The 21,780-nt window shown below is 40.1% G+C and overlaps 1 protein-coding gene across 1 annotated transcript; it reads left to right on the top strand.

Moving 5' to 3' along the window:
* Positions 1–3,002: 3,002 nt before the first annotated feature.
* On the top strand, positions 3,003–21,328 carry LOC149238536 (Transcription initiation factor TFIIE, beta subunit). The gene is made up of 6 exons (XM_089373081.1): positions 3,003–3,278; positions 3,383–3,483; positions 3,577–3,864; positions 20,269–20,400; positions 20,509–20,625; positions 20,755–21,328. Exons 3-6 carry the CDS (start codon positions 3,577–3,579, stop codon positions 21,076–21,078), a joined length of 861 nt encoding a protein of 286 aa, XP_089229207.1. The 5' UTR covers positions 3,003–3,278; positions 3,383–3,483; the 3' UTR covers positions 21,079–21,328.
* Positions 21,329–21,780: the final 452 nt, after the last annotated feature.

Raw genomic sequence — 21,780 nt, 5'->3', positions numbered from 1 at the left:
TTGTCCTCCAAATTTGACATGAAAGATCTTGGTGCTGCAAACTATATTTTGGGCATGGAAATTAAAAGAGATCGGACAAAGTGGAATCTCTGGTTAAACCAGAGGAAGTATGTCGAGACAATATTGTAGAGGTTTAATATGTAGGATAGTAAATCGGTGAAGGTTCCTATTCTTGTAGGTGTAAAGTTATCTGCTGAACAATGTCCCAAGGTACAAGAAGAGGAAGAGGACATGTCTCGTGTTCCATATGCAAGTGCAGTCGGTAGCCTGATGTATGCAATGTTCTATACTAGATCAGACATTGCACATGCAGTCGGAGTATTGAGCAGGTTTATGTCAAAACCAGGGAAGGAGCATTGGACAACAGTGAAGCGGGTTTTCAGGTATTTGCGTGGCACTAGTGATTATGGTTTGTGCTACCAAGGAAGACTAGGATTGGACAGAGTGTTGGATATTCGTGGCTTTGTTGATGCAAACTGGGCTGGAGATCTGGATTAGAGAAGATCTACAAGTGGGTATGTGTTTAACCTATTTGGAGGTGCAGTCAGTTGGATGAGTAAGTGGGTATTTGTTTAACCTATTTGGAGGTGTAGTCAGTTGGATGAGTAAGAAACAATCTGTAGTGGCACTATTAACTACAGAGGTAGAATACATGGCAGCCACTCATGCAAGCAAGGAAACAGTTTGGTTGCAGAGATTGTGTTCAAGTATGGGGTTCGTACAGGGAGCTATAAGGATAGACTGTGACAGCCAAAGTGCAATTTTCTTAGCAAAGAACCCTGCATATCATTCAAAGACAAAGCACATTGATATTTAGTATCACTTTGTGAGGGATATGATAGAAGACAAAAAGGTGTTGCTGGTAAAGGTGGACACTTTGAAGAATACTACAGATGCATTGACAAAATCTGTGAGCTCTGAGAAGTTATCTTGGTGTAGAGAAACAATGGGCGTTGCAGGGCTGGATAAATGACTAAGCTCTCTTGTGGCCCCCTGTGGAAAGAAAATAACAAGTGGGAGAATGTTGGGTTGTGTTATATTCTTTCCATGACTAGCCCATGTAGTTAACCGGGGGTTAGAAGGGGGGCAGAACCCCCCCTTTGTTGCGCCGATTACATAGCGGGGGGAGTCACAGGGGGTTTGAGGGGTGCAGGTAACCCCTTTCTGTGGGGTCTGGGGCAGCACCCCGGAAAATTTTGTTTTTGGACCCTATATTAGGTTGGGCAGACCTACCTATGGTTTTGTGCATGTTTTTCACACATGGTTTTGGACGTGATGGTTTTTGGTCCATGGTTTTGGACGCAATGGTTTTTGGTCCATGGTATTGGATGCTTCAGCATGTATAAATATGTATTGTAACATTGAAAGGAACATAATGAAAAATCAAGCTGGTAGTCCCGGTTTTGGGATCCAGGGAAATTCTTTGTGTATATGTGTTTTATGTGTTATGCTTTCACATTGTTTATTTTCTGTGGTTTAGAATTCGTATGCAGGTAATTTCTATACGGGGTTAAAACCTACACTCACTTCTGATGAAGAGCCTTCCTATGATGTAATATCTTGGTTGTTAATGAAAGAGGAGTTGCGGGAAAATCTGTGTGTTTAAATGATGATTGGATTGTATAACCCTTTTTGAAAATTTTAATTATACTGTAGAGTGTTTTATGTTATTTTTGCTATGTTGTATTTCTGTTCTCTTCTGAATTTGTTATGTTTGCAAATGTAAGAACTTATAAGATGGTTGCATGCTACACTCTGCGTGATGGGTTATTTGTTGCGTTGTTTTTTGATACCACCTTGTAATCCCTTATCTTGTTAAGTCTCAACATGCCTCGGGTGAGATGCCTCTCTTTCCTAATAAGGGAGGTGAAAATGCCGACAAATCGCTAGACTACAATGAACTATTTTATTGGCGCCCTATGTCCGAACCAAGGGTCTACCTTTGTTTAAATTTTAAGCCAACGAGATCGAGGATTCTTAAAAGAGTCCCTCAATAATTCTCAAGTAAATTTGTTCAAAGCACGTGCCCTTATGCATGATTAGAATGAAGGGCCACTTAAACCTATTATAAGCTTCTCAAAGTGAATATTGACGAAGAGGGCATTAACACCAACACCATGTACCCACACCACAATAACATTAGAATGAAGCACCTAAACTCCATCTGAGTTGGACATGAAACTAAGTAAGATGTATTTGATGTATAGAACTTGACCCTTAGCCAAATTTTTCTGAAACACACTCAAAAGTATTATTAGTCACTTATATGTAATAAGTTCATGGTTTCAAAGGCTAAGAGAAAACTTTATATTCCTTTCTCTATACAAGTGCCTATACTGACTATATTTGTCTTATTATAATTGTCTATGGCCTTAAATATTTACATAGCCAAATACGATGACTTATCTTCAACCATCTTTATTAAAACAACAATTGACTCATCCAAAGTTAGTGTTTGGTTGCATGTTCTTCCCCACTTTTCAAAGAGTTATGTGGAACCATGTCCAAATAACTCTTAATGTTGACCATCATATTTTTATCATGACAATCTAAAAAAGTAATTTAAACATTTAATTTTTGGCCACTTTCAAATATATTTTATGATCTATTTTGTCTAAAATTTTAAGTAAAAATTGTTGGAATTGTAAATTTAACTTGATAAATTTGTACGATTTAAGTGATCGATTTTTTTTTTTTTTTTTTCCAAATACTATATTCATTTATACATCTAAAAATATAAAATACTATATCTATTTATACATTTAAAAATTTAAAATACTCTATCCATTTATACATTTAAAAATGTAATTTAAAATTGCAATTTAAATAACTAAAAATTCACATTGAAAAATCAAAGTTTTAAACTACACCCCATCCAAATCGACACAACCGGCCATCACGATTCACAAATAAAGCTCCCTCCAACCAACCGACAATGATCCCAAGAGAAAAATGATCATTTTTATGTATTAATGATCATTTTTATGTATTAGGGCCTATATATGTTAAAAACAAATCCATATGGGATGGGATGGGATGACTTGATTTACATGGAAAGCTTTAGGAACCTCTAACCCACGACACATCGACCAGAAGAGGAAACCGATCGTTTAGTTGATATTCAGTTGTTGCAAAACCTACCCATTTCCATGTTAAAATTCTATTCAATCCCCTGCAAAATCAAATACAGAGACAATTAAGTTTCATACCATTCAAACTCCATCCTTGCTGGTTGGGGAAGGCATTCCATCTCAGATTACAGGACGTCGCGTTGTCTGGTACCCGTTTCCTCTCTTCTTTAATATGTTTTGATCATTTTACATTTTCCATACCAAAAAAAAACCTTGTTTGAAACCCTCCAGTTAAGCGTTTTTTTTTTCAGGTTTGGAACCTTCCTCCACCTCGCAAATGCCGTCAAATACATGAATTGATTCGCTGAACAAGTCCGCAGGCCGAATAGAGCAGCAGACGCCGAGCTTAATTGTAAAATTTTAATTTCAGACGACTGCATATGCGGTTAAATTAAATAAATCTGTCGTCACTGCGAACTGATTTGGGGTAAACCGTGTTCCACAGATGGATTTGAGCAGGAAATTGGATAAATTTAAACAACAGCAGGCGAATTGCCAGTCTACTTTGGCCAAGGTCGCGGCAACGAGACAGCCCCCGAAGAGCACCACCACCACCACCACTAGCAGCAGTTCAAAGAAACCTCAGGCTCCTGCATCTTCTTCATCTTTGGCTCAGCAGCCGGCGCAGCCGCTTAAATTCTCAAATGACACAGAGAGGCTTCAGCATATCAACAGTATCAGGAAATCAGCCGTTGGTGCCCAGATCAAACGCGTTATAGACCTTCTTTTCGAGGTAGCTAGATTTGAACTCAGCGTTCTTTTTTTGTTTTGAAATACTGGTAAAAAGGTTGTGCATATGCTCTCAATGTTGCTAGATTTTTGTTTCATAGTTCTGCTTTTCTACAAGTCATGGCGTTGTCGAGGATTTAGCAACTCGATTGGCTAATTTTAAAGAAATTAATGTCAGCTTATTTTGTTGAAGCCCAAATCTCTCTTTACTATGAGTTTTTTCTTACTCAAATGGAAACTCTTTTTCATGTTAGATGCCATCTATTTCGTCAAATTCACCTAAGATTTTGATAAGAGTGTTATCCCTCATATTGAAAGAAGTGATAATATAATATGAGTGGTGATAACATATTTCAGGGGTAACTTCCAGGATGCCAAAGTTTCACACCTTATTTTCCTTTGCTTGAGGATGGTTCAGCATAATAGTGGTCCTTGATAGCGCATGAGATGTTGATATGGTTGATTTCCTTGGTTTCTTCTTGATGGTGATGATGCTCCTAGTGCTAGCATACTAAGCAAAATATACTAGGAATCTCTAAAGCACTCACCCCTTTTTTACCGAGGTATTGTGACGAGCTATTGATATTGAGCTCTTGAGGAGGAATGTTTTGCAATTTTACTTCCATGTTGATATGTAGTGCAGACCTTTTTGATGTACTTTCAACTTTCAACCATCTATTCACATGATGAGGGCATGTAGCACATGTTTTTACATAATTTCTTGGGGGTTTGAGTTAGGTTGTCTTTGATGGTGTTATCTTGTGGACTCTTTTGCACCTTGGCACAATGTATAAGGTGTTTGTTTGATGATGTGGCATAGTCTACTTGAGTGCTTCATTTTTGCAACCATCTATTCACTTGATGAGGGCATCAAGCACATATTTCTACATAATTTCTTGAGGGTGCCCACACACTTAAGCATTTCTACCATTTCTACGATAGCACTTGAAGTGACACTCAAGGATGAGCTTGCATTGCATAATGTTCCATGCATCTTGATGAGGGTGTCCACTTTATTCCATATCTATTTGGTCCTACACCACGACTATTCTCTTGGCCATGTGGCCACCTATTGACTTATTCTACTCATAAAACAACCTAATCTACACACTACACACTGGATAAGGTTAATTTCTTAGACATCTATTCATGAGGTGAGTCATGTCTCACTCATGGATTTCTACAATGGTGATAACATGTGTCACTTGCACTTGAGGATGAGCCCACCTTGCACAATGTTCCACTCATTTTGATGAGGGTGTCTACTTTATTCCATGACTATTTGGTTGTCCACTATGACTCTTCTCTTGGCCACTCGAACTCCTATTGACTCATTTTGGTCATAGAACAACTTAATCTACACACCACACATGTGGATAATGTTAATTGTTGGCACATCTATTCATGATGTGAGTCATGTCATTCTTACTTGTATGCATCATCTAGGAGGTACACTTTCCCTTGCTATTTTTGGAGCATGGATTTGGTCTATCTTCGAGCTAAGATGACACCCTTATCTCTTGTTTATTTTTGGAGAAGTTGCATATAACTCCACTATTCTATCATTGTTGTTTGGGTTGTTGGAGTTAATTGGATCATGATAATGTTTTATTTGTTTTCCTAGAATATTTTATTGGAGCAAGTTGTCAATCTCAACAAGCAAGTAGTTGAAATTACTATTTTATTGTGTTCTTTGGAGAGAAAGGTGAATCGAGAAAAACAAATACTATTTCATTGAATGAGAGTACAAGTGAAATCTATATAAAGCTTTGCTCTCTCTATTTGCAATGTGGGGAATATTGAATGGGAGAACTTGTGATCAAGTTGCTCCAAGCATTGGAGCAAAGTAATTTGGTTGTCTAACTAGGGGCACTTTTGGTAGGCTTTTGATTGCAGGTTAGATTGTCAATAGTAAACCTAGTAGCACCTTATCTCAAGGAAGGGAATTGAAGCCATAGATCTCTTATTGTGAATTTGTGCTTAGGTCTTGTCCAAAAGAAAAGGGGATTAAAGCTCTAGACCTCTTGTTGTGAGTGAATGCTTAACGATTACTAGTTTAATTTTGATTGTCTAGCTCCTATTGTGAATCCTCTCCCTTCTCATCTTGTAGTTTGTCGTTTGCTAAGTTATGCTTCTTGTAGAGTGTCATTTTTTCGATCTATAGCCCCTAATCTTTTAGTAGAACACCCTCTTAGATTGCATCCATGACCTCTATTGCCTAAGTAATAATGTACTAGATCCTTTTCATCCATGTCACTCTTCAACAATGTTTTTAAAACCGGAACCGGTGACCGGACCGGTCCACCTAATGAACCGGTTTACCGACCGGAACCGGTCTAACCGGGACTGGTTTGGTCTAAACGAACCGGTTTTAAAAAAAAACATTAAATAATTAATTTTTAATGAAACAAAACTATTTTTAAGATGTAAAACCATGATTCCAAGCCAATAGAGACAAAATATGCAAAGTTTGCTCATTTATATACCATGTAAAGGTGAATATATCAAAATGGCATTGAGTGCAATACATATCATCGACAAAATAGCAAAATACATAAGAAATGAGGCTCTAAATGGCCTATAAAGTCCAAAAACAATGTTGCAAGCTATGAGGCCATTGGCCTACAGTCCTACTACAAGTCTACAGTGTACACATGATCAATCATCAAGTTCATCACCACTACTAGACACAGGATCATCATCAAGAGCTACATAGACATCATCTGGTTCAGAGTCTGAGGATGCCTCAGCCTGATTTGCAACCTCAGTATCAATGCCACCAATGACAATAGAAGTGGAAACGAAACCTTTCCTAGATTTGAAGTTTACCGTCTGTCTGGCAAGGACCGGTAATGTGATGTTAAAGCAACCATAAAAAAATGCTAAGGCATTTTAAGTGCAAAGGGAGAAATGTTACAGATAAAAAAGTCACTCGTAATTCTGAAGATGTACATGACATTTTAAGCTTTCAATTACTGGGACAAGGTGAGAATGCTTGAGGGAGGACATTCCAAAGGAATATGGAGTCACATGGGGTGTTTTATTTCAAAATTGAACTGTTGAGCTTACATCACATATCTACATAAATGGTTGTCTTTGATGATTTCCAAGATTGGCAATTGACCTAATCAGAAAAGCTTTCTGTGCAATTTCTTATCAGTCTTATAAAAACCAACTGAAATGTAATCTGAAACTCAAGTTTGTGCATGGGAGTTCCGATAAAAGGCAATTTTGTGAAATTCTTGCTGCAAAACCTTGGAAGTTGGCTGTCTTTCTAATTAAATCACTGGGAGGTTCCTGAATCTTAAATCGCCTTGGCCAATTTTAACAGAACTTTGGTATCCATTGTTCAAGAAGTTGGTTGCATGAATCTGTTTCATCTTGTGGCTTTTTGACAGTGTCATTAATCATAGTGTGGTCATAAATACAAAATCATAACTCAAGCACAAAGATAGGATCACTGGGGTGTGATATCAATGAACGTTGCGATCTTTTTGATTTAGCCTCAGATTCAACGTCGGTAAAATGTATTAACGAAGCATAAACCTTACCAACAAGGATTGTCACTCTTCCCAATCCTGATAGACTTACCATTTGAGGGCACTAGTAGATTCTGTACCGAGAAAGTTAGAAGCACATTCATCACAATCCTCATGCTATAAAATAGAGTTACCTTGAGAACTGCATGTACATCTTGTAAACCTTGATAGCCTTCTAACCAGTGGTATTTTATATGATCAGTAAACACGTACTTAATGGTCCTATAGTCTGGCCTCGTGCATCATTTTTAGTTGAGTGCTTCACGGCAAAGTTATCTGATTATTTTAATGGATTGGATGCATTATCTAGCCGACACCAGTTATGGTGGTTTACAACATTTAAACGTGAACTGTTCTAATGTTACAGAGTGGGTTCAAGTTAAGGGATTTCAGCTGCGAACCTGTTACTTCAAGCAGCGGAAGCTTCTCTACCAAAGCAGAAAAAGGCGTTAGCTGTTACTGAGTTCAAAGTACAAACTGTTTCGTTTGAAGAGCATGCCTAAAACCGGCCGGTTTTTCACCGGTTAGGGCAAAAACTGGGCGAAGGGGGCCTTCCAACCGGGTTTTTTGGCCGGTCTAGACCGGCGGCCTTGCTAACCGGCCGGTTAGACCGGTAATCGGTTTTTTAAAACGGTTTTGAAAACACTGCTCTTCAATTGAATCAGGGTAATACAATTCATTTGCAAGTAGTCCTATATGTACTTGTTCTCAAAAAGAATCTGGTGTCCATTTTGGCAATGGAAGACAAAGGCTACAAGGTGTCCTTCATCGATGGCAAGGTACGTGTATGGAAACAAAATTTTTAAGATGCTTTCACTCTTGGGTTTCAAGTTGATTCATTATATCAGGTCGGAGGAAGTCTGTTGGGTGTCATGTCTTGTGACACATCCCTTTAGTTCGAATTATGGCATTGGAGGTTTGCTCACCTTCATTATAAAGCTCTACTAGAAGTGAGACAAATGGTGACAGGGGTGCCTGAGTTCAAAATAGAGCAAGAAGGTGTATGTCCGGGATGTGCCGAAGGAAAGCTCAAAAGGGGACCATTCCCCTCAAGCCATAGCAAGACCTCCGATATATTACAGTTGGTTCACTTAGACATATCTAGTATGATGCCCTTGAACTTGTTGGAGCTACATATGACCATAGGGCAACTCACCTTGCCCTAGTGGTGCATTATGTACAGGGTGAAAGGTTCAACCCTCCCCTGTGATACCTCGTGGCGACTTTGGGACAGGATGATTAGTTTTTCCGTCAAGGCATCCCACCCATGCAGTCTGGGACTCATGGGAAGTACCTCTCATCTGATCAATGAGTATGGAAATGGGGTTAGGGACCATTAGTAGTACTATCGGTGGACGCATCGTTGTATCTACTGTACTCCCTATGCTAGGATGACCTCCATTGATCTGGGATCAATGATACTGATTTGGGATCAGTGGGAGTGGTATGACACACTTTGAGACTGACTTCGAGTCAGTGGAGGATGGTATGATACATCCTCGATCATTTCTTCTTCTTCATAGTTAAGCAGAGCAGAGCCGAGTAGTGCAGGGCAGTGCATTTGATGGAAGAGATAGTATTGACGGTCAGACAGAGTAGTAGATGGAGTTCTCCCTAGTTGAGAGGGAGTGTTAAAATTGGCAACTAGGGCCTAACTCCATGTGGGTCATCTTATTTATGGCAGCTGATATTTTTCCTAGATTTCTCTCGTCGAGAGGTGTAGGATCGAGCTAACAATCATCCAATTCCGACAAATATTTATGGAGATATGAGTTTATTTGTATTTACTTGACAAATTGTCAAGGTCGGCCAGCAGCTAAATGTGTGGCACGCCTGCCCGGTACATCATATAAGTTGAGGTTGAGTCATTATTCACTCATCTCATCTCAACTCATCTTCTCTCTCCTCATCTCATTGGGCCAGCAAACGAGCAGCTTCTCTCACACGTGCAAGAGGAAGGACACATTTTCTGTTTACGGCAGTGTTGATTTTCCGGGCAGCATTGACTTTTCTAGGGCTGCGTTGACCAAGTGCTGGGCTGTTTTGTGAAGTGTTGACCAAGCGTTGACAAAGGGCTGACCTGCGCAGGCTGTTTGGGTGCTGCGTTGACCAGCTGTAAAATTTTGTAGATGTTCTATGCTAAGAGCAATTTCACTTTTCTCACAGCAATCATACAAGTAGATAAGCAAAATGCAGATAGAACATATAAGCAGATCTTACAGAAGACAAATCAGAAACAAGAAAAATGTATGTGTTCGTTTCGGCGGTCAACAGGATGCTTCAACCAGCAAAGTCTCCTTTGGTCAGCCAGCCCAGCATGTGTCACAACAACCCTCCAACCAGTAGATGAGTCAACCCAAGTCAGTTCTACAAAAGTCAACGCTGTGCAGGGGCAGCAAGCTAAAAGTCAACGCAGCAGCAAAACGGTCAACCCTTTGACCTCGATTTTTGTGCCAGGTAGTACGGCCTTCAAAATCGAACCTCCCACAAGTTTTCAGCTTGTTTGGACCAAGCGTTGACCAAAGTCAACGCTGGTCAAACTTCTGCAAAACCCTAGCAGCAGAAACCCTAGCAGCAGAAAAATCCTCTTCGTCCTTCCCACGTGTGGCTGAAATTCGTCCTCCAGGTAGCTCGTACTTTTAGGATGAGAGAGGAAGATGTGAGTTGTGTTTTTAAAATTCTCTCCAACTTTTCCTGTATATATATACATCAATGAGGGTGTGTGACACATCTGTTGGGCATGTGAGCCTACATTACAAAACTGGCTGACCTTGCACATATAATTTATTAAGAATAATAAATTCAAAATATAAGTTCTGCTCATCGGATTAAGACTATTTTTATATGGATTTTACACCTCTCAGAAAGAGGAATCCAACAAAAATATTAGCCTCTTAATCTGAGCATCAGAACATGGAGTTTGGACCTAGTTGTCCAAATTTAACACTCCCTCTCAACTAGGGAGAACTCCATCTATTAGTGCAATTAACATCGTGAGTCATCCCGCCGAAACTTGCTTTGCTGGCTTCTTTATTTCAGAACAGAAGTGGGTCAGTCACAAAGACATCATTCCCCGACTGACATAATCAGTCCAGAGGTCCCAGACCTCACAAATCTTGATCCCAGATCAAGTGGTTGGACCATGCCATCCTAGATAGAGAGTACGGCAATCTCTGATGCGTCCATCAGTCTTTGCTAATAGTCTCTAGCTTTTCCACACCTCGTTGGCCAAATGAGAGGTAATTCCCATGAGCCCTGAACTCAATGGGTAGGATGCATACGGGGCACAGATTAAATGAGTGGCGAACCAGCTCAATAATCACAAGGGTGGGGCAGAAGCATTATGAGTGCTTATAGCTCCGAGAAGCTATCCCCAAAGCCCCCCAGAGCTCCCAGAGCTCATCGTCCAACAAGACCCACATCATAGGGTCTTTCCACGACACCAAGACTCTCACGGAAGGTTAGGAACTTGACCTTCCCCAGGGGCTTAGTGAGAATATCCGCGACCTGCTCATCAGTTCCTATATGATCGAGCCTTACGGCGCCTCGCTGTACCATATCCCGGATAAAGTGGTACTTGATATCAATATGCTTGGATCGGTCGTGGAACACATGATTCTTAGTCATACGAATCCCACTCTGATTATCACAGAGTATTACAGTGGTATCTAGCACATGTTAGAACAGCTCACTGAAGAGCTTCCTCAACCAAACTGCTTCACAACAGGCCATACTAGCAGCAATGTATTCGGCCTCCGCGGTGCTCAAAGCCACCGACTTCTGCTTCCTGCTCATCCATGAGATCGAAGCAGAACCAAGATTGAAACAGCATCCAGATGTGCTCTTACGATCCACCACACTGCCAGCCCAATCGGCATCAGTATATCCCCGGAGTATCACACTCCCGGCAGTGTATCTCAGCCCATGGTTTATCGTGCCCCGAAGATATCTCAAAAGATTCTTGGCACCAACCCAGTGAAAATGATGAGGCTCAACCATCTGTTGACTCAAAGTATTCACTGCAAAACATATGTCCGGACGGGTGTTCACTAAGAACATCAAAGCTCCTATGAGTTGACGATACTCAGTAGGATTGGCCAAGATAGACCCTGCAGCGCTGCCACTCAACTTCTTAAAGTTGAGTTCCATTGGTGTCGACACGGACTTACAGTCCACCATCCCAAATCTTTCCAGAAGCTTCACAATATACTTTCCTTGAGAAAGGAAAATCTCTCCAGGTCTCTGCCAGACCTCCAGGCCTAGGAAATAGTGCATCAATCCTAGGTCTTTCATCTCGAACTCAGCAGCAAGCTCCCTCTTACATTGATGAATGAGAGGGTCACCACCTGTCAGGAAGAGGTCGTCCACATACAGCACTAGAATGAGAGGCTTTCCTTCCACAACCTTAAAGTAAAGGTTTGGATCAGCATTGCTTCGAGTGGAGCCCAGCTTCATCAAGTAACTATCCATCCTCTCATACCAAGCTCTGGGTGCTTGCTTTAACCCATAGAGGGCTTTCTTCAACCTGCAGACATAAGTGTCTTGATCTTGAACTTCGAATCCCAGAGGTTGTTCTACATACACCTCTTCCTTTATTGCACCATGCAGAAAAGCGGTCTTGACATCCATCTGATGAAGACTCCATCCTTGCGTAGCAGCAAGGGCTAAGATGGATCGGATGGTGGTATATCGAGCCACAGGTGCAAATATACCGTCATAGTCAATTCTCAATCATCATGGATCTGCACCTCAATGACTGTAATGTTGCTCTCATTATACAGCATCACATTGCTACCCCAAATCAACAAGAATGACAGATCTGGTCTTTTCATTGTAATATACTCCTAGTGGAGATTCATATCTTCTTTGCTGTCTATGCATCATCACGCTGCATGCTACCCATGCTGCCTTTGCATCATCACGTTGCAACACTACAACATTGTCAGATCTGCACTAATTGAGGCTTACGATCACCCAATCAAGCCTCCAAATTTGCTCCCACAGGTTGCCCAACCATCTGATCCAAAACTGATCAAATTCCTTGACCCAACACAAGGCATAAATTGTTGTTCCAATCTGTTTTCGCTGCTGCTCCTAATTGTGACTGGTTAGGGCATCCATATGCTGCAACAGCCCTTAACCAAGTCACCAAACAGCCTTCAAAAACTATGTGCTACCCTTGTATAAGTCCTCTGCATCCACGCTGTTGATTAGGGCTCAATCTAGCCCCAAAACAGTCCCACGCAATGCCTTTTCAGTGGGGTAAGGGCCTGCGGCCTACCACAGGTGGCTTCCTGTACCCACGGCCTGCTGAAACAGAGTTTCCAGCCCGCACATAATATTCAAATCAACCCAGAATTTTGTCTCCTTTATTGAGGCCTTTCTGCTGGTTAATTTTCACTCCAAAACAGTCATAGGAGTGACCTAAACGTCCCCTCTTCCTTCACTGGAAATGCCCTTACCTGCACCCAATAAAACAGAGATTTAGGGCCCAATATACTGCAGATTTAGGGCTCCTATTCTTAGCGTGTAAGGGCCTCTTGGGACAGCGTATAAGGGCTCTTTAGAACTGCGGATTCTCCTCTAGATCTCTCTGTCCACAAAACCCAAACACGTGGAGAGAGTGCAGTGGTAGTCTCCCTCTTAATGCCAGCTTCTCTGCAAAAGTCTTTGAACTCATTTGACTCATATTCAGTGCCATTGTTAGTCCTCAAAATCTTGATCTTCTTTCCGGTCATATTTTCCACCAAGGCTTTGAAGGTACGGAACCACATGAAAGCCTCATCCTTCTTCTTCAAGAAGTATATCCAGGTTTTGCGAGAGAAGTCATCAGTAAATGTCATATAGTAAGAACATCCCCCCAGGGATGTTACAGGCAACATACCGGAAAGATCAGAATGGACCAGTTGCAATATCTCAGATGTCTTTGTGACACTTGAGGGGAAAGGTCCCCTTGTATGTTTTCCTTCAGCACAGCCCTTACATACACCTTTATGATTATTTCCAAAATCAGGCATCCCTGTCACCACCTTCCTTGCATCTAGACGCCTGAACATAGGAGCATTCTTAAGCATATCAGGTATAACCATAAACCTGACTTTGCTGCCTCGAATAAAGACATGCTCCAATTGGGATACTTTTCCATCCTGTCACTGTTTGTTCATGGACTGAGCTTTGATTACAGGTTAGGGCTTCAACTGAAACCTACAGCAGCCCACTACATAATTTGATGCAGCTTCCTTCCCTTTATCATATCGGGAACTCGCTCTCCTAGATGACTATTCCTGCACCCTTTTTAAGCTTGATTAGACCTCTAAACAACTGCTACAGGACTGCAGCAAGCTCACCATAGGTATGTCTCCTATTAAGAAGAATTCCCAGCCATAACTATCCCAGAAAAGCCTTCTTCTATTGCTGCCTCCCTTTTATAAGCTCCTATCCTCCAAGCTGATTGACCTATCAATCAAAACATTACCAAGGAGTCATCTACAACCACCTTGCTGTTGCCTCCTTGTCATGATTTCTGTGCTTTACTGCTGTAGCTTCTTATCTCTGGTTAGGGCATCCAAAACCCTCCAAAAATCTACCACAACAGTCCTCCAACCACTGTGTTCCCTTGTCACCCTTTGCTATCCTACTAGGCTTCCAATCTGCTGTTGTATGTCCCAAAGAAACCACCTCAAGGCACCCTACAGATCTCGGATCTGCTACAGCAAGGAGTTTGACATTTAGACAAGGGTTTACACCTTTAGTTTGGGCTGCGGTGTCTCCTTAGGAGCTGCGGCTAGGCGAGAGGACCCTTACTAGGTCTCTTGGCCTCTCAACAAACCTCCACGCATGCTGCTGTAACATCATCACCTGCGGCCCAAAACAGAATACCCAAATACTGTAACTATGCACAGAAAACCCTTTAACCTTACCGCTGATCTGTGGTTTTGTTTAGCAAGGGAGACATGCCACAAACTGTCCACACATCTGCTCTTTAGGTACCTTCTGGCTGTGGCTTTCTCCACAGAGAAATCTGCACCAAAACGCAGAGAAGAACCTCTCCTAAACTTGGCTGCACTCTCCTCATCCTTGTCTCAGATCCACCCTTCAAACGTAGAGGTGTTCTTAACCTTTTTGATTCTCTTCTTATACTTGTGTTTAGCAGCAGAGGCATTTCATGGAGGTTCTTGAATCTTCCCTGTCACATGATCTAGGAGATCATGATCTTCTAATTTGAGATCTAATAACATCTTCCAGGCATGGAAGTCATCACTTCCAGTCAGCTTGTCATTCTCCCTGAATTCAAGCTTAGAGGAATCCATTTCCTTCGATGATGATTGCTATAGATAGAGTTTGTCTTCACCTCAGCTCTGATACCATGTAAAATTTTGTAGATGTTCTATGCTAAGAGCAATTTCACTTTTCTCACAGCAATCATACAAGTAGATAAGCAAAATGCAGATAGAACATATAAGCAGATCTTACAGAAGACAAATCAGAAACAAGAAAAATGTATGTGTTCGTTTCGGCGGTCAACAGGATGCTTCAACCAGCAAAGTCTCCTTTGGTCAGCCAGCCCAGCATGTGTCACAACAACCCTCCAACCAGTAGATGAGTCAACCCAAGTCAGTTCTACAAAAGTCAACGCTGTGCAGGGGCAGCAAGCTAAAAGTCAACGCAGCAGCAAAACGGTCAACCCTTTGACCTTGATTTTTGTGCCAGGTAGTACGGCCTTCAAAATCGAACCTCCCACAAGTTTTCAGCTTGTTTGGACCAAGCGTTGACCAAAGTCAACGCTGGTCAAACTTCTGCAAAACCCTAGCAGCAGAAACCCTAGCAGCAAAAACCCTAGCAGCAGAAAAATCCTCTTCGTCCTTCCCACGTGTGGCTGAAATTCGTCCTCCAGGTAGCTCGTACTTTTAGGATGAGAGAGGAAGATGTGAGTTGTGTTTTTAAAATTCTCTCCAACTTTTCCTGTATATATATACATCAATGAGGGTGTGTGACACATCTGTTGGGCATGTGAGCCTACATTACAAAACTGGCTGACCTTGCACATATAATTTATTAAGAATAATAAATTCAAAATATAAGTTCTGCTCATCGGATTAAGACTATTTTTATATGGATTTTACACCTCTCAGAAAGAGGAATCCAACAAAAATATTAGCCTCTTAATCTGAGCATCAGAACATGGAGTTTGGACCTAGTTGTCCAAATTTAACAGTTGAGGACCGAGTTCTTCAAGGTTGACTAGAGGTCAATCCGGGGCTGTTTGACTAAGTTTGACTTTGCTGATTTAGGGTTTGCTGCTGCTGTCATAAAATTACAGATTTCTGAATTTGTACTATTTCTCTCTGCTGAACTATTGAAGATTAAAGAAGAATTGATCAAAGGGTTTCCCTGCATTGGGGTTTGTCCCTGGCTAGCCGCCACATCTTGTGTCTCTTGTCTTGGCTTGTTTTCTGTCGATCTATTAATGTTCTATCAGCATTTTACTTTATGTTTATGTGATTGCTAAACAGTGGCTAATAAGAAGAAATTGAAGTACACTGCACTAAGCATAGAACATACCATAAATTAACAGTTATTCTATACAAAATGGAACTGCTACTACAATAGTGATTTAACGAAAATATATATCTAAAGGTGATGGAAAGTAAAGAGCTTGAACAAAAAGGACAACGGGGACCACTAGCACACCCTATTGGAAAATATAACTTGGTTCGATCTTCATAATTATTAGTGTACTTTTGTCATTATAAATTCATGTAAAAACAAATGAAGAAAAATAAATTATTATTATGATTATTTTTATTAGTTAAAGCATGTCCTTAATGCTTCTAGGGTTTAGAGTCATTAAGAAAATTTGCCATGAGTCAAAGTCCTATTTGGACTATTTGTAAGAAAAATATTTTTTTTTTCAAGTCAAAAGAGTCATTTTTGTCACCACAAGACCAAGTCGGCCCTCCTTGGGAACAAGCCGACCTGGGCTCCAAGAGCCACCTATTTGACCTCTTGGATGTGTATATATAGAGGGAAACTCGACTACTTTGGAGACCACTAATGTGCATCGATCTGTGTACCAAGACAAGAATGGAAACCAACAAAGTCAAAGGAAAGGGAAGGAGGTAAAAGGAGAGAGAAGATGAAGAATTTTCTGCCCTAAATCTGTGAGTATTTCTGAGGTATTGCAGGCCTGAAATTTTAGGGACCGAAAAAGCAGGAGCTGAAATTTTAGGAGATGACCAAACTTCAGAGATTTGACCAGTGCTGACTTAGATTTGATGGAAGAGACTTAGAGGAGGGCTGACTTGGGTTCTTTGTGACAGTTTTGGTCTTGGCTTGGAGCCTTCTTTGTCTCTTGTGATCTTCATGGTTTTATATTTTGTTAATTGCTTGATAAAGAAATCAACCCTAATCTACAGCATATTGATTTCTTTGTCATAAAGGCTGAGAGCAAACTCCACTTGAGTCCTGGCACCCATAGCACATCCTTCACCTCCATCTTGCGTTCTGATTTGAGCTGGAATATAACTGTAGTTGAGTCCCGCTTGTTCAGGTTATCAAACAACTCACATGCCCCTGTCATATGTTGTGTGGCTGCACTATATCGTAGCCATGCACCCACTGGTAAGGTGCTTGAGGAAAGGTAGGAAATTAAGTGTGTATCAAAATTCCTGCAAACACTTCATGAGCTTTTGCCGATGCAGTTACAGTTGATTGCTGGCCCTTTCCATCCTTCTTCCTCTCTGGACACTGTGAAGCATAGTGTCCCGTCTTATGATAGGAAAAACACTTGACCTTAGTGAAGTCCTTCTTCTTTGGTTGTGAGGGTGACTCCTCGCTCCTGCTGCTTGTACCTTTGCTCCTTATTGTCTGACTGGCAAGAGCAAGATTCTCACCATCCTCACTCTTATGCCATCCTCTAGATAATGATTTCTCTCCGATTTCCTTTTGAGTGAAGTCATACCATAGTCCAGTCCAATTAGGTAGTTTCTCTTGTTCTAGAACACTTGTTACAAAGGTAGCCGTAGCCCATTGTTTTGTAAACTTGCTCAAGGCTATCATTACAAGCTCTTCATCTAACACAACTACCCCAACAACTCCAAGCTCAACTTGAACTTGTTGAATCCTAGTGAGATATGATGCCATTGCTACTGATCCAGTCATCTTGGTGTTCCTTATCTTTTCCTTGAACACCATTTTTCGGTTTTGATTATTACTTTGATATAGACTCATTAGAGCAGTCCACATCTCATGGCACTCTTTCATGATATGTGAGGGCATGATCCTTCACTGCATCCATGATGATACGTTTGGCTTTCGCATCTTTCAAATTATGGTCTGCCAGCACTGTAGTGTTTGTAGATGTAACTTGAGTTTCTGAAAACTCCCATAGGCTGTTCTCCATGAGAACCGACATTATTCTCTTCTTCTGTGGACTGAAATTATAGGCTCCCTCCTACTTGTCCTCAAATCTCAGATCAGCCATTGCCATCTCCATATTGGAAAATCAAAGGTTATGTTGTCATACCTTGATTGGTACAGTATCCCTCTCTCCCTCTAAGGGTTGAGAGAATTTCTGGTGATTTTCTCTATGTCGTCGCACTTAACCAATGCAGAATCACTTTCCAAGCTACATTTTGAACATGCTGGCCACTGCTGGCTCGTGTTTGTCGCGGTTTGCTAGATCTGTAGTCTGTACCAATCCTGCTGTTCATGCTGGATCCTCTGACAAATTGTCACCTGCTGGATGTGTCAGGTAAGGTTATAAGCAATAATGAAGATGTAACTTTTTATGCTTTGAGGACAAAGCACATTTGAAGGGGGAGACAATGTAAAGAATATAAAATTCATAACTAAACATTACCTTACAATTTAATAATATTGATATTAATTAAATCATCCAAGGACACAACCTTACCTTACGAATGATACAACCCTTCACCTTTGTAACTAGTCAATACATACAAGTATATTGTGGCAAGGCTCATTGTATCAGATCATTTCATTCATTTATCAATTATGTAATTATTTATTGTATATGGATTTCAACCCTCTTCCCTTAAGTTCTATATTTTGTTTATATGAACTATTTTTCATTACATAGGATAGAATTATGGGTGTAATATTCACATGTGGCTGCAATACTCATTTATATTATTAGTGTATTTGTAACCACGTTTAACGTTATCCTTTGAAGATTTATTATCATTTGTTGTAATAGTAGGGAGTGGTTAAGGCTGACCTAGTCAATCTTGTACACCTAGGTTCAGTAATCACTCTTGGGGTAGTGCCCTACTAGAGTCGTGGATAAATACACCACAGCTTCCTCATTTGTAAATCATCTTGTGATCTTCTTGAAATCGCATGTAAAGTATTTTATGCCTAAGGGTGCCTAATCTTTGGCGTTATTAGCATCTCTTTGTTTTATGAGCCCTTGTGCATCTCGTGTAGCACACTTGTTCTTGGTATTTCTCTTTCTGTCGCACTTGTGTCTGGGTTATTGCAGAATTTGGGTTTGTCTTTCGTCCCATTCGATTCTCCTGCTTTCACTTGTAAATTTCAACATTCATCAATGCTTTAGTTTGGAGCACTGATACCTTGTAGATACAAGATTGGTAAAGAATAGTGCGAGAACTACTAAAATATGCAATTAATGGATGTGTAATTAGTGGCAGGGTTCACCAGATTTGTAGGACTATTTTGAATGTATTCTGTGGATATAATAATTCTGAAACTGAAATATTTAACAAATCCACAAAGAATGCACTCTGAAGTGATGGAATTTATTCTTATTCATTGTTCTTGAATATTTAGGAGTTTTTTATTTGATTTTAAACCTGACTATAAAGGTTAAACAAAAGTATCAGACAATTTCATAGGTTAGGCAAGCAATAAGAAAGTTACCAACTTTGTATTGTATTTCATTAGCTCAAGAACAGCAGAAGTGCCAACTGGAACATTATCAGCAAATATTGTGTTATTTTACTATGCTCCTTGAAAGAAAAGCCTTCCAGATTCATTGCATCTTAAGTTTCAGTTTCTTCATTAAAGAGGATGTTCTGAGGACAGTTGAAGGGTTAAAAGGAAAGCGTTATTGTTACAAATTTGTGGGGGAAAGACCATTGATTATTCTCTCTGTTGATTCTCCTGTAATATAGTTTAGTGTGTTGGTCTCATTTTTATGGATGTATTCATTGCCTTGTTTATACTTTGACAATTCCTACAGGATCTATGGATGATACTTTGAACAATACTTGTTACTGGGTGCATTTCTTATAGAGAGTGTAGGGCTTGGGCCTTGACCTTTTCGAAGGAAGTTATTTTAATGTTTTAGTTATATTATTGTCTATATTGGCCCCATTACAATGCTCAAATTATTGTGGGTTATGTTTAATAGATCATAGGAGGATCTGCTATTAGTGGGCTTGGGTGTTGACCTGTTCTAAGTAAGCTATTTTGATGTTTTAGTTATATTATTGTTTATATGACCCCCATTACAACGTTCAAGTTATTGTGGATTATGTTTAGTAGATTAAAGGAGGATCTGGTATTAGTAGATACTAGATTGGCAAACGTTATTGTTTTGGAAATGAGAAGTTTTGGTATTTTAGTCTACCATGGACGCAGATCTTGATAGAGTGGCTACCAAATTTTACCTAATTTCACTTGCCATGGACAGTTTGATGCCATTTGTCGTAGAGCAACAAAACCACAATGAACATTTATCGTGGCTTATTAAAAGCTAGAGCCGGTCATGTTGTAGGCCTTGGCCATCCCATTCTTTTTCTATGGTTTGCCTGAGGGCGCATATCTGAAAAGCAAATTGAGGTTTATTCACAGCCATTAATGATGGTTTCTGACATTTTATACAGACCAGGCAAGCTCTTACACCAGCGGAGATAAATGAGGCATGCTATGTTGATATCAATGCCAACAAGGGTGTTTTTGAGAGTTTGAAGAAGAATGTCAAAGTAAATTATGATGGTCATCGGTTCTCATATAAGGTACTGTACTTCAATTTGGAATTGATCGGTTATAGCCTTGTTGTCCTTTATCTTTTTATTTATTTATTTCTTTAATGGTATTGAAAAACTATTCCAATATTACTGCAGTCCAAGCATGATCTGAAGGACAAACATGAGCTACTTGTGCTGATCCGCAAAGCTCCAGAGGGTGTAGCTGTTATTGACCTGAAGGATGCTTACCCATCCGTGTTGGATGATTTACAGGTTAATTGGATCATATTCCTTTACATGCTTCTAATTTGCGAGCTGGTAGGAATGCTCATATGTCATGGGTTCACTTAATTTGTTTTGGTGAGCTGTTAGGGTCTAAACAAAATTCTCTTTGTTGTGCAGGAACTCAAGGCAGCTGGTGATGTTTGGTTATTATCCAACTATGACTCCCAGGAGGACATAGTTTACCCAAATGATCCGAAAGTAAAGATTAAGGTTGATGATGATGTAAAGCAATTGTATCGAGAAATTGAGTTGCCAAAGGACATGGTAGACATTGAGAAAGATCTGCAGAAAAATGGAATGAAACCTGCTACTAATACAGCCAAGAGAAAGGCTGCAATGCAAGTCCAGGGAGCTCAGTCAAAACAAAAGCAAAAGAAGAAGCGTGAATTTACAAAGAGAACTAGATTAACCAATGCACATATGCCTGAGCTTTTTAAATGAAAATTTCCTGATCCTTGATTGTAAAGCTTCAAGCATGACAATGCACATGCCCTGACATTGTGTGAGTGATCCAATATGAAGTTAAACAAACTGGCACACTATGCTTCTTGAAGAGTTCGATCAAAGATTTTAAACTAGGGATTTCTTTACTTTATTTTCACATACATTTATCATTGACCTTTTGTTGCACCATTTTGTATTCTAGATCAAAGCACTTATTTCCGTTAGCAATTAAAATGTTACATGCCTATATATTGTGGAAATTTTGGTTGTCATTTCTGAAGAGTATGAAAATAAACAGCTATATTATGGCCAAGCGTTGATTGTTTTATGTCAAAAACTCCTCTCAGGCTTGCCAATTTTCAATGGGGAAGTTCGATTTTCTTCATTTTTTTGAAAGGGTTGGTTAATCCTTTGATATACCCCTGAAACCTTCTTTTACTTAAAAAAAAATAGATTACAAGAAAAAACAGTTTTTGTTAAAAAACAGAAATCTCTGAGGCTATGCTGTGCATAAATTCTTTTGACAGGATCTTCCAATCATCATTGTGCAAACATGCTCTTCTCCATTTGGCGTGTATTACAGTGAAATATAGCTTTCATACAACACTTTCAAAAGATCTCTCTAAGACATTGTGGGTGCAGGGTATCTATTCTTCTAAGGCTTACAAAACTCTCGAAAGACCTTTGATTGAGAAGGCC

The sequence above is a fragment of the Pinus tabuliformis genome, chromosome 8, assembly GCF_031772625.1.
Source record: "Pinus tabuliformis cultivar Carrire ecotype Pingquan chromosome 8, CPIR1, whole genome shotgun sequence".
NCBI lineage: Eukaryota > Viridiplantae > Streptophyta > Pinopsida > Pinales > Pinaceae > Pinus > Pinus tabuliformis.
This window is presented reverse-complemented; position numbering and strand designations above follow the sequence as displayed.